Here is a 14,754-nt window from a genome sequence, read left to right as displayed (position 1 = left end):
AGAGATAGTCAATATTTTTAGTTTATCTATTTATCAAGTTCATATACCAATAAAGACAGTATTATAAAATATTTAATAAATTTTAAAATGTCTCACAATCTTATATATGTAACTATTTTTTAAAAAGATATTTTTGTAATAAATTGCCTTTTTAAAGAGTGAAGTTATAGAACACAATCATAATTTCTCATAAGATAAAAACAAATTTTAACATTGTAAAAAATTTAGTGTTTCTAAACTCAATATTAAATGCATTATTTTCAAGTTACAAAGTTTGGCTACCAGTAAGAAAGTTCTTGTATGTGAATACATACAAGTATAGCTGTAATACCTCATTAATGAAGAATAGTTTTAAATCTTATTTTTTATAAGCCTGTTTTTTTTAGACAGGACAAAACTATGTAAAATCTTATTCCAATTTAAAAGTACATTTGAAGACATGTTTCTTTTTTGCTGTTTAGAATGGCTTCAATCCTTAATTATGAGCTTAAGTTAACTTTTGTTACAGATGTTAAAGATTTTTAACCATACCCAAAAGCCCAAATTTATAACTAACATGTCCAGAACATAGTAAATGTATACATTCAAAACTAGTTAGAAACAAAAATGTAGTGGCCATATACCTATATATTTAAAACAGAAAAATATTATCTTTATCTTTTAGTTGTAGTTTCAAGGGAGAAACTTCTTGTTGTTTGTCTGTTTAACATATTACATATTTGTGGGTGTTTTAGATACAGTTCTAATTGATCTTTATTGTTTTAAATAATAAGTCTAAATCGATCTTACATCTAAATGTTAAATGATGGGGGGAGGGCATTTTGGAAGACAATAGAGAAACTAGGGCTCTCTGAGTTTGGCATCTTGCCCAGGATGTTTTTACACACAAGCCACTGCTGCAAATGCTTTGCACAAATGCAGCCTCTGAGTAAAGTTATGCAGAGCCCGTCACCAAGGAGAGTAAGGAGTGCCTAGTACTGAAAGGGACCTTATTGGTGGCTTCATATGGTCACCACTTACCACTAAGTCCCAGGAAAGGTCCATATCAGTTCCCATTGCTCAAGCACCTGTGCTTTCCTCACCTTGTCAAGGATTCTGGGCTTACTAGAGCTCAGATCATGGCACCAGCAGCAGAGCTCAGAGCACATCATCAGAGTTCAGTAAAGCTTGGACTTCCTGCCAATTTGATCTAGGCAGAAAACTGCCAGCTACAAGTACCAGGCCTCAAGGGCATTGCCTTTTTGATTGTTTTTGCTGCCTCTTTTTCTGAGAATATTTGAAATGAGTTGAAACTAATGGCCAACAAATGAATGGCCTTTTTCTCAGAATATAAAACATAAAATATTAAACAATCAGACAAATTTACAGCCATGGTAATATTGCAGACATAGAAATAAGATTTGACATAACTACCATAAAACAGACAAAAGGGCAAATGATCAAGTAGAAATAACAAAGTCTCAAGACTTTGACAATATATGGCCAAACTGATTCCAGGTATTCCCCAGAGGGAACCAAAGATGGAACAGACATCTCTGGACCTCTTCTGACCTTAGAAGATTTGCTGTGTCCAATTCATCTTTTGGGTCTCAAATTGCAGATTGGTAGTATAGAACAGATTCAGATTTACAGATAGGGATTCCTAAACATATGTGAGCAATTGGCTTCCCCACAATATACCAAATGCATTCTGAGTGGAAGCCAAAAAAGCTTACTTCAGACTCAGAAGATTAAGTGAAAACTTTACTTTCTGAGCTCAGGGAGGCAGACAGTTCAGGATTTGAATTGTGTCCTTAAGAGGAAGTTGTATTTGTGTTGCATCTTTAAAGGTGAAAACTACAATTATCTCATATAGGTGAGAGGATCATAAAACATGATCATCAGTTCTGACTCAAGTTATTTTTCTATCAAGAAGTTCTATGTAAATGTGAAATTGTGCCTGGAAGTTGGGGGCAGTTGGGCTTGTGTGGGGAATTTTTCATTGATTAATAATGGTGTGCTGATCATAAAAAGAGTTTAAGGTCAACCTACACCTTGTACAGAGATTCTTTTATACCATCAATGAATTCAGAAGATGCGGCTTGTGGACCTGAAATAAAAATATCTATAGTTATGCTACACAGAAGGATCAGGCCTCAACTATAACATTTTTAGTATCTTTATGTTGCCTGTCCTCTTCAGAAATAAAAAGAGAAGTAGAACACAGAGAGATCAGTAAGACATATGTGATTCCTTTCTCTCTATGTAATTTTCAGTAATCAGTTTATAGTCAGTAATAAGCAGCCACTTGTTATTTGCAAAATTTTGAAGAAAGCCAAAAAGACTAGACTGGAGACTTTATGTTTATAGTCAGTAATAAGCAGCCACTTGTTATTTGCAAAATTTTGAAGAAAGCCAAAAAGACTAGACCGGAGACTTTATGTTTTTATCGCAAAGTTGGTTTGTTGAACCGGAAAGATAGCTCACTTGTCTTTCCCCATCCCAAGCCAATATGCATTTCTTTCTCTTTCATCTAGAAAAGTTGTTTAATGTAAGCAAACAAACAAACAAACAAACACAACAACAGCAAAAAGCAGGTTCCTGCTATACCCTTAGCCCCTGATCTGCCTGTATGGAGCATGTCAGGAAGCTGTCCACCTGTCAGAAAGAAAGGACAGATGCTTATAGCTGCACTCAGCTACCAAGTAAAGTCCCTGTCACTCCTACAGTTTCCCATCTCTGTTAATTTGACTGTTAAATTGGCTTTTCAAGGGCTAGTAGACAAACATGTCTATGTGGAGACAAGGACAGGGATCCCAAGTCTAGATGCAACAGGGTCATGGACAACTGTTTATGCACTAATGTGTGGCTTAGCTAAGTTAATCGCTTTTGTGGACTTATCTTCCTCTGATAATATATTTCCTAGCACTACAATGAGAAAGACATTTGGAAATATGTATTTGGGTCCTGTTTCATACATTGTTTACTAAATGGGATATATTATAGTCTAACTAAAAAACAATGAAGTAGAATTGAATCATAAACTATTAGTAATACCTGTACTAAAGTTATAGGATAAAACACAAGGTCAGGAGGCTCCTGAAGAAAACCATTCACTGACTGTGTGTAGAAGGAGCAATAAGGAAGGAGGAACTACATGGGAAGATTAGATATTATTCTTGAACCACTTGATTTTCCCCATGCAGAACAACCTCACTTAGACCATTGTATAACTGTCTGTCTTCCTGCCTAGCCTTTGCACTTTGAAATTATGAGGATAGTATCATTTAGATGTTCATATTGGCAATTGGAGGGCAAAGGGAAGCCCTCAGTTGATGAAACATTTTCCTTGCCAGCATGAGCTGCTGTACCCAGATTGGTAGACCCAAAAAAAAGACCACCAGGACTCAATACCCATAAAATATACATGAGGATCTTTAATTGACTATAGCTGGACTCTGACTGGTTACCAACCCAGTGGTATCCAGAAAGAGCCTCGGTCTCTGAGCTGAGGGTAAATGTAAAGGTTCCTATCCCTCCCAGCACCCCAACGCAGGGGCTTCCTAGCCTGACAATCATCTATTGGTTGAATAACAATAATGAGGTATAATGTCTAAAGTAACCACTGACAGGTTCACTGAAGGCCCAATCATGGTTTTTCCTGAAACTTATTCCTCTGTGTCAACCTGTTGTAGGGTCAGGTACTATACCCTCATGACCATTAGCTGGATGGTGTCCAATCTTGCTTAATATAATGGGGCTCAAAGCATGACTGGTTTAAACAGAACTAAGAGCCTATTTTCTTATAGCCATTTGGCCCTCATGCCAGGGAGGTACCCTTGATTTAGCATTTCAGCCTATAAAGTTGGAAAATGGGCAAGGTCATTCTCATTTATAACTTCTTCCTGCTGACATTAGGGGTCCTGTTATCAGAGACTAGAAAAGTTGAAAACTTAGTCAAATAGGGCACTTATGAAAAGCATCTGTTTAGCTGATCCAGTTGATGAGATAGGGAGTTATATCTGTGGTATTGGCTTACATCAGCTTCCAGCAAGTCCAGATCTCAGCAGCTCTGGATGGAGTCTGTTAGCAAGGTAAAAATTTGCTGAGACAAATACAGACTAGGGACAGAAGTTAAAATTGTACCTATAAAACAGGTGGAGTGGGCTTATGACGTCAAGACCAATACTCCAGTAAAAATACGAACATTCTTTTTTCTAGTCTCTATATTCAGAATATAAACAAAGGCCAATTAAAATCTTGAGCTTGGGACTGATTAATAAACCATTAGTGCTACAGAACTCTATTGGTCCCATTTTTCTTATATTTTAAATCTACGACTTGTGTTTATGTACCTTAAAACTGCTCTTAATATCCTTTAACTTTTATAACTCACACTTAACAGCATTTATAACACTTTCTTAGACCTTCAAATATTTCTTTTATAACTTGCGTTTTTCAACCTTTAAACACTTTCTCTGATCCTCAAATACTCTAGATTCACATAACTTACACTTTCATATCTTCAGACCTCATATAAACTACATCTCTTTTCCAGTTATTCACCAAGAGACACAGGCAGTTGAATACTGAATGCAGTCATCCAAAAGAAGGATTAATAAAAAGTTACATCGAAAACTGTTTACCATTTAAAATGAAGCCAATGAGCTAAGCAAGCCTGTGTGCCAATTTTAATAAGAGAAGAGACCTATTATCTAGTAATTTTAACTAGCTAATGAATTACCTAATGTACTAATAGTGGATCTAATTGTCCTATAGCTGTCAAGCTACCATTTTCTTAGCCTTCAATGTAATCAGAGACCTTAGAAGGTTAATTTGTAACCTAGATGATTTTATGTACCAATCAAAATGACTAGCCATATCTTAGTACCTAGAGTTGTGTTAGTTGTCTCCAGCGGTAAGAAAGCACCATGGGCAGAGACAACCTGGCCACCAGACACAGAGGCACAGAAGATAAGAGGCTGTTTCTTGGGAAGAAGAACATAGAAGAGATTGACCTCCCCTCGTATTCAGAAATTTGAGACAATAACTCCAGATGTCCACCTTGTTGTCCACAGTACATACTAGGCCTAGCAGCAGATGAAGCATTTGGGCAGTTTTTGCCCAGGGGTTAGAATACCACAATCCAGGGTTGGAGTCATCTGCCATGACAAATCTTCTCATAGACCTTGGGGGTTACTACTAAGATGTAGGACTCTCTGTCATAAATTTAAATATATTTAATATCATATTCAGCAGATCTCTGACAAGCTTGAGGGCCAGCATACCCATGCTCAATTCTTGTCTGTCTTCAGCTATCTGCTCTAAACTATATCTTACAAACATAAAACAGAATGTTATAGTCTATAATTTGTAGATAAGTGCTAAAGGATCACATCTGTCTAATTTTAGTATATCTGAATTGTTTGTTTTTAGCTAATATATTGGCTTATTACTTTAGGAAACCCTGTGATTAACTGAAATATTACCTAACCAAACCATAAGCTTTAGTTATCCTAAACAGTTTGCGAGAGTATCTTTTAAAAGGACTGGATCTGCACATAGCATTTTTAAGAATTACATAGGCATACTACCTCAAAAAAATTGATACATAGTATGCCGAATTCAAAACATAACCTGAATTTGTGTCAATATACAAAGATTTGAGCAACCAAAAGCCATCTACCCTACATAGGAAATGAGTCATCATTCCTTTGGGATTGTTTCATTAACTATCAGGAAACTAATATACTGATGTAGCTGACCATAAACTGCATCAGTTATTAGTATAACTTTAAATATATCTGTGAACTAACATTAAAGCAAAACTTTTAATCATAGATACAGTCCATTGAGGTACTATTAATCTTGCTGATTCTGCCACATCTCATTGTTAAGACTGAACATCAAAAGCTAGCTTAAAGGACAAAGATTACCCTTGGTGCTAAGCGAGTGAACTGAATGCCATTGGCAGCCTTCAGTACAGAAGCTTGAGTCTCCCACAATGAAAATGACTGCGAGTCATGTGACTTCCCTTAGCCAACATGGTGGCAAAGCTATGGCAAGATGGCTCCAAGCCAAATGACTGCCCTTATCTAAGATGACAGAGAGGCTGTGGTCCGACCCTTTTTGTTACTGAATCAACATGATGGCCAGCCACATGTTGCTGGAGGCCATTGCAAGCAATGTAAAAACATAGCCATATTCAGAAAATAAAGCCAAGCATATTCCTAAGGCAGTGATTTCTACCTTTTTGAGAGTGAAGATAGAACATGATAATCATAAATTTAGAAGACAAACCCCAAATTTTAAAAGTATAAACAATTGAATATCTCTAAAATTGACATCTCTTAAATTTATCTTCGAGTATTACACATTTCTATCATCTGCAATATAGCAGTCTTTAAATCTGAATTAACCTTTATAACAAGTAGAGAGTTTATTAGGACCAAGAGGCTCTAAAATTGTTGCCTTATAGCATATAGCTATCTTAGGATGGTGGAATCCTATGGAAGGCTACAGACCATATAGTACACATGGTTATAATAACGCATGTGTCACAAACACACACATACACATGTACATTCTAAACAAGTTTGTATTTAATTGTAATCATCATACCCAATAAACAAAGTATAAATCATTAGATAAGGGTTCAAAGTATAATATTAACCTATATATCCTGGAGATGCAGCTTTATTTTCTTATTAAAGAAACATTGTTTTTAAACATAATCTTAATAGCTGAGTAGTATTTAATAGTGTATATGTACAACAGTTTCTTTATCCATTCTTCTACGAATGGACACTAGGCTGTTTCCATGTTCTGGCTATTATGAATAAGGCTGCTATGAACATGGTTAAGCAAAGTTTCTTATTGTGTGCTGGAGCATCTTCTGGGTATATTCCAAGGAGTGGAATAGCTGGGTCTTGAGGAAGTCCTATTCCCAGTTTTCTGAGATAGCACCAGATAGATTTCCAAAGTGGCTGTACTAGTTTGCATTCCCACCAGCAATGAAGGAGTGTTCCTCTCTCCCCACATCCTCGCCAGCATGTGGTGTCGCTTGAGTTTTTGATCTTAGCCATTCTGATGGGTGTAAGATGGAATCTCTGAGTTGTTTTGATTTGCATTTCCCTGATGACTAAGGAGGTTGAACATTTCCTTAAGTGTTTCTCAACCATTTGATATTCCTCTGTTGAGAATTCTCTGTTTGGTTCGAAGCCCCATTTCTCAATTGAGTTATTTGGTTTGGTGGTGTTTAATTTCTTGAGTTCTTTATATATAAATGGATTGAGCTAGAAATGATCATAATGAGTGAGTTAACCCAGAAGCAGAAAGACTCAAATGGTACATACTCACTTATATCTGCATACTAGCCCAAGGGGCATGTCCCACGAAAGCCTTCACTTACCAGGAAACTGGGACAGAGGGGAGGACATCCTATTGGGACTCTAGATGAGAGAAGCATGGGAGAATAGCAAATTAGAAGGATCCAGAGGGTCCTAGAAACCTACAAGTAGAACAATATGATAGGCAGATTTGGGCCCAGGGGTCCTGCTCAAACTAATTCACCAGCCAAGGACAATACAGGTGGTAAACTTTAAACCCCTACCCAGATCTAGCCAATGGTCAGAACATTCTCCACAGTTGAGTGGAGAGTGGGATATAACTTTCTCACATACTTTGGTGACTCACATTTGACCATGACCCCTGGATGGGGAGACCTGGTGGCACTCAGAGGAAGGATAGCAGGTTACCAAGAAGAGACTTGATACCCTATGAGCATATACAGGGAGAGATAATCCCCCTCAGGAACAGTCTTAGGGGAGGGGAATAATGGGAAAATGGGAGGGAGGGAAGTGTGGGAGGATACAAGGGATGGGATAACCATTGAGATGTAACAAGAATAAATTAATAAAAAAAAAAAAACTTGTCATAGGAGAGGGGAGTAAGGGGAAAATGGAAGGGAGGGAAGAATGGAAGGATGCAAGGAATGGGATAACAATTTAGATGTAATATGAATAAGTTAATAAAATATATTTAAAAAATAATAAACATACATAAAACCTTAATTTAAAAGTGCTTTTAGAGACCTGTTGGCATAGACCACTTGGTGCTTAATGGCTCCAAGTCTAAAGTACAAGTTTAAGTTATCCTTTTTGTTAGAAATATTAAAGATTTTTTTACCATCTCTAATAACTAATAATTCATAATCAAGTTATATAAAACACAATACATTTGTACATTTAAATAAAACAAGTTAAATCAATGTATAGTGGCCAGATTCATGAATACATTTAAGATAGACAAAACCTTCTTTACTTCCCCGATCTGTAATTTCAAGGGAAAAATTCCTTGTCACCTGTTGAAACAATTGATGCACTCAGGAGTTGGGGCTTTCCAGTGGTGTCCCAGATCAGGTTACCAGAGTTCCACACTTGGGAGGGCCAGGCTTTTGACCAGAGTGAAAACTGGAAAAATTTTTCACCAAGGCCAAACAGCACCCACCCAAAAGCCCTGCAGGTCCTGTGTCCTCCCGGTGTTTGTTCAGCTGAAATGGTGAGACATTTTAAAAGACAAAGATGGAGTAGGCAACCTTGGCAATCCTGCTTCATCCGTTTCCAAATGCTGGATGCCCAGGTGTCTCATACCAACAAGTATCCAATAGTCCCCATGTTTGTGGCAGGGGTTTCTGGAGGGCCCTCTGAGTTTGAGAAGGTCCCTCCACCCGGGATTCAGCAACAACCCAGGATTCAAGCAGGAAGTGGGAGGCATCAGGCTCAAGCAGCCACACCTGAGACCTGGCCCATATCTAGAACTGAGACAGTTACAAGTAAACAGAAGCACACAAAGATCACACAAACAGAAATGTACTGGTATGGTGCACAAAAAGAATAAAAATTCAGAACTGCAGACTGTCCCGCAAACCAGCCGGCTCTCTTACATTCCTCCAGAACCCTAACCAGCAGCAGCCTACCCTATAATTAGGCTGTCCTTGAAATAATTCAGAATTGAGTCTGGGGATATAGATGTGGTATATTTCATAGTGTGTGTCTTAGTCTTGTCCAAACAAATAAGAACAATTACCACAGATAAGCAGACAAACTCAAAGGCAGACAACAAATTGCACAATATGAGTGCAGGAGCGACCGGCTTCCTTTTTCCCAGTCAACCAGACTGCTTTGGGGACCCAGCATTAAACTCTTGGGGCAAATTATCACCCCCTATTGGGACCTAGCATCCCACTCTTGGAACCCAGCATTCCACTCTTGGGGCTCTCCATTCCCTTGGGGTCTAGGGCATCCCCCAGACCCTCCCTGGCAGCAGTATCCTAGAATGTTTTCTTGGGTCTACCTGGGACCACAAAGAGCCAGAGTATCTGTAAGCTCCACACCTGTGAAGAGTTTAACACTGCTTTCAGCACTCAGCAGAGGACACAGAACAAGGACACAAGAATAGGCCACTTACAAATTTGGCCAAGACAATGGTTACCTGGGTTTAGGTCCTCAGGTTCAGGATCCTGGGTGTCTGAGGGATCCTGGTGAGTGCCCAAATGCTGTACCCAGATAGAGAGACCACCCCCCAAAAGACCACCAGGACTCATAACAATGCAATATACATGAGGATCTTTAATTAACTAGAGTCAGGCTATGACTGGCTCCCAACACAGTGGTATCCACAAAAAGCCTCAATCTCTGAGCTGTAAATTTATAGGATCGTATTACTTCCAGTGCCCCAAAGCTGGGAGGTCCTAGCCTGGCAATCATATATTGGTTGAGTAACATTAAAAAAGTCTAATGTCTAAAGTGATAGACTACAGAAAAATCACCAAGACTGCTTCTTGCTTAGCTTTCATTGTTCTCTTTCTTCACTACTTTTTCCAGAGAAGTATCTGGTTTTTTATTTTCCCTATCTTCGGTGAGCAGGAAGGAATGTAGCCAAAACTTGGGTCTCTTATCATCTCTATCTCCAGTGGGCCAGATTACCTTCTGTAGGCCTACTTCTTAACCTTTGCCCCAGTATTCCTGAAATTCAAATTTAGTTCTTCTTGTATCTCAGAGCATCTGAGTGAAAATCCCAGAACCCTTAAAACAATCTAGGAGAGATGAGAACATACATTTGTCACCCCAATAATTGTGAGAGAGGAGATAGTGGCAAGCTGTTACCTGGGAGTCTGCTGGCCACGTAACATAGCCTATTTGGAGAAATTCTAGGACAAAGAGATTCCAGGTCTCAGAGAAAAAGTGGAAGGCAATTGAGAAATGGCATCTGGAATTGTCTGCTGATTTATAAATAATATAGTTGTATTTGCATTCTTCATTCAATAATAGAGACTAGAAGAATCTACTGAGTCTGTATAGATTGAAAATAGTAGAGATAGATTGATGCTGCAGCCCAGGAAGAAGAAAGAGGAGGGGAGTTAACCAGAATTAGGAGTATGTGAAGCTAGGGGAAACTAGTAAAGGAGTGCCCTGGACGTCAAGAACTAAAGAATCCACCACTGATTTCTGTTCTGCCTCCCAGAGCCATATGCTCATGCAGTTCTGTCAGGGACAGCAATATTGCCAGCTTTTTCTTGAGTATTACTGAAACAATATTTCATGACTTGTCAGTCCTACATTCCACGTCTGAGAATATGGAGGTATATGGAGGAAAAGGTACGTGGAGGAAAGGAAAATGTTGGTGCCTATAAGAACATGAGGGGGGAAGAAATGAAATGGGCAGCACTGCTGGGTCCCATTTAATGTACCAAATGTGCATCTTTGCTTGCTTGTTTTTGGAGAAGAATCTGGTGTCACATTCACAATGGGGAAGTAAATACCTGATAATAACTCTGTAGGGTATCTAAGGGAATGGAAACCTGTAAAAAGACCTTAGTTTGCGTGGATGAAAAAAAAAAAAGGCTACTTTGTGTTCATTGTGGGACAACTGGTGGGACAATTTGAATCATGCTTAAGAGAAAATTTCAGAGAGGAGCCTGCCCAGTGTGAAAGCTGTTTACCAAATGGATTGCTGAAAGCCTGGGTAGATGTCTTTGTTTTGTTTTTCTACAGGTAGACCAGCAACTCTTCAGCTATAACTTCTCCCCAGAAACTGAGTTCCTGGCAGTGAGGTCACTCATCCTAGGCAAAGTCACAGGTTTGTTTTGTGCTCTAAACTCTCAATGGGTGCTGTTGAAAGGAACGAGTTTGTAGTCACTGTTGGTGTGTTCAGTGAATCAGAACTGAAGACATTGTTCCCAACTGTGGTCTTGGTACAGGTTTTGAAACTAAGGTACAATGTAATAGCAATGTTGCAGAATGTCCTGCATGTCTGCTTTATTACTTGGTTAGTTCATGGTTAATGGGTGGTTATTTCTGGTTATGATTTTGTTGGTTAATTGTTAGTAATACAAGGAGAAAGGTAAATTAATCAAGCAAAAAGGAAAATATATTTTAATTTAAATTTCACAATTATAATTTTTAGATAGACAACTTTTTACTGTAACTTCCTTAGTTTTGAACTAAAAAAAATTGAGGTAGAAAGCTTAGATGCACAATGAGGATTGAACCTCAAATTACAAGCACACATTCTCCTCTTCTTTTCATGCAGTTTTGTGAAGTTTGCTGTTTAAAATATTTGTTGCCAGTACAACACTGACCTTTTTACACTTTCCTGAAGAATGAGGTATCTTAAATAATATGTGATCTTTAACAATCTCTATTAGTGCCATAGACCACTAGCTCAACCAGGGATAGGTCCTTGGGATTACAGGTTCATGGAACACATGTAAACAGACATAAGGTCAAGTGACAAACAGAGGTAACTCAAGGTTGAATTTCCGTCTGAGTGTATTTTTCAGTCAAACAGTCTAGCATTATATACATTTTTGAAAAGCAGGGGGGTTTTTGGTTACATTTTTTGACAGTATTTTCTCAGAGGAGCAGATTTGTGGAAGTCAGTGAGTATTCAAGCATACATGGTACAGGTACAGAATGTGAAGTTATTGTGTTGTCATATTTTGAATTATGACTTTGAATTGAAATAATACAAGGTGCAGAGTACATAGCAAAAAGATGTCATCACTTTTACGTTATTGGCTTAGTATCAATAAGTATGTGTTCTCTTTTTTAAAATATATTTTATTAATTTATTCATATCACATCTCAATTGTTATCCCATTCCTTGTTTTCTCCCTCCCTCTCATTTTATCCTTACTCCCCTCCCCTATTATTGTGACTGAGGGGGACCTCTTCCCCATGTAAATGCTCATAGAGTGCCAAGTCTCTTCTTGGTAGTCTGCTATCCTTCCTCTGAGTACCACCAGGCCTCCCCATCCAGGGCATGTGGTCAAATACGAGGCACCAGAGTTCAAGAGAAAGTCAGACCACACTCTCCACTCAACTGTGAAGAATATGCTGTCCATTTGCTATATCTGGGTAGGGGTTCAAAGTTTACTGCACATATTAAGAAGAACATTATGACGGGCGGATCTGGGCCCAGGGGTCCTGCTCAAACTATGGCACCAGCCAAGGACAATATGTGCTATATGTGTTCTCTTTGTCCAGGGCCAACGTGCTTTCCCTGATGAAACTTTTATTCTAACCAAACTAGTGCCCAGCACCTGTGTGTCAGGACCTTTTTTTCCTATTCTATTTTTCTTGTTCCACTACCTAGAATCTTTTGAAATACTCCATTTCTTTGTATGCATAGTATCACTTATTAACTAATGATTAATTTCTAGTTATGTTTCATTTAATAAGTGGAAGTGAAGAAGAACTACTTTGGCCATGGACAGTCCTTGGCTGGAGTCCCAGGCCAGAGTCACAAAGAAACCATTGCTGTTTGAGGAGTCCCAGTTTGGGAGTGAAATGCACTTAGAGTTAGAGAAAATAGCTCCAGCAAAGAGAGTTTTGAAACTGCAGTTTATCTGTTGACGGGAATATCAACCCCAGTCCATGAAACTCTCCCCTCTTCAGGGGCCTTAGCCTAGAAGAGGCTCTTAGTCTTAGGCCTGTGTAATTTTTGTCACACAGACTCTACTGGAGAGGGGTGACATTTTAGAGAATAATATGTCTAAAACTAATGTACACAACATGCCTTTTCTTTGGTCAAAATTTATGTCTTAGTTTTTCTCATCCTTTCAATATTTTTTCTTTTAAAATCCTTGATTGATTAAATAAACAGAATAAACTAATTGGGGATGAAACTATACTTTTTATAAATGCTATAAATTCAGGTTTATTAGAAGAAGCATAGCAGGGGGAACATAAAGAAGAAAGCAAGCTGCACGTTGGGGGAAGGGAAGGATAGATAATAGGGAGGTGTGGCAAAAGAGGGAACCCTGGAAACGAAATATCTCATTTATATAGTGAATCTCTGGGAGAGGGGGAGGTCTGCCCCTAGGAAGAGGGCAGGCCATGCCAGCCATGCACAGCAACAGGACCTAACATCCCAGCCTTTTTCTTGATAATAAATGGAAATGGGGAACAGAAACATGGTCTTTTGACTGATTCAAGCTGACAATAGGATGACAACAGGACAAAAGGTTAAAATGTTGGCCAAGTTTGCAAAAAGAAGACTATTTTATTTGCTGTTCATGATCTGTGAGACCATCTGTAGCTAAGAAACTATAGGTTAAGATGATACAGTTTGTGAGGTTTGTGCTAGAGAACCTGAATTCTGGATGCAGCACTTGGCAGTATGCTGGAACATGTATACATATGTTAGGAGCAGATAATAAAGTTAAGCGGTTTACATTTGAAACTTCTAGGCCCATGGTCTTGGTAGTTGGGTGAGGGGAGACCCAAAACTATGGAATGGGGGAGGAATCCCACCCTCTTGAGTGTGACCTGTGGATTTTAGTGGTTCTCCTGAAGCTTACGAACGAGACAAATTGGCTTGGATACAATTTAAAACCAGATTAACGTTAAGGCTGTAAAAATGTCTCAATACAACAGTAGCATAGTTATGAAAGAGCTTTAAATGTACCTTAAAACACTTTCTTATTACCAACCTTAAGAGACTTTCTCATGTTCAAACACTTCTTTGATCCCCAGTTTTATATTTAATAATTAGATAATCATAGATACAAGGTACCAGATATTATATTATACAGAGTTCATTAAATGACCATTGGGGGAGAAGGGAAGTGGGGAAAGGGGAGAGAAAGAGACAGGGCCAGGGACAGTAAGACAAATAAGAGAGAGAGAAAAGGCAAGAGGAAGCAGGTAGAGAGAGAGAGGGTAGAGAGAGAGAGACCACATGTAGAGTCTGTCCTTTTATATGGCCTGGGCATGGTCACACTCCTGTGGCAGATAAACAGTGATATCACAGGTAGGCAGACTGGAGCAGAATGCTAACATTCCTACCTTTTCCTATAACTAAAAATTAGGAATATTGTTTTCACATAATGAAAGTTAAAGTATATAAGTGTAAGTTCATTTGAAGCAGCTTTTGGCTGCCATATAAGGGGGGAAAAAAGCAATAGCAACAAAATGTCCAGATTATATAGTAAAGGAGAGGGAAAAGTTTTGTCCTGAAAGTTTAAGGTAGAGGGCAGGCTATGTCAGCAGTGTGTTACATCAAATAGGGACCAGGGTGTACTAGGGGAACCTGGAACTATTGATTCCACTTGTGGAGCATACTATTTCAGCCTTTTGCAAATAGATGACACAACATGTAATCATTTTATCTTCTTCCTGCTGATAGTAGGGTGGTGATAGGGAGTTTAAAAGGCTGAAATATTAGCTAGGTTCTGGAAGAACAGGCTGCTGATTTGTTGTCCAGGGTCTG

The 14,754-nt window shown here is 38.5% G+C and overlaps 1 protein-coding gene across 1 annotated transcript in view; it reads left to right on the top strand.

Moving 5' to 3' along the window:
• LOC127190912 (contactin-associated protein like 5-1-like) overlaps window positions 1-14,754 on the top strand; it is a 721,994-nt gene that overhangs the window by 657,860 nt on the left and 49,380 nt on the right. The window contains exon 21 of the mRNA XM_051148186.1: window positions 11,034-11,118. Coding sequence (XP_051004143.1) covers window positions 11,034-11,118 — 85 coding nt within the window. The remainder of the gene's footprint in view (window positions 1-11,033; window positions 11,119-14,754) is intronic.

This window comes from Acomys russatus, chromosome 6 (genome assembly GCF_903995435.1).
Source record: "Acomys russatus chromosome 6, mAcoRus1.1, whole genome shotgun sequence".
Taxonomy (NCBI): Eukaryota; Metazoa; Chordata; class Mammalia; order Rodentia; family Muridae; genus Acomys; species Acomys russatus.
Note: the sequence above shows the minus strand (reverse complement) of the source record. Positions and strands in the feature narration are given on the sequence as shown.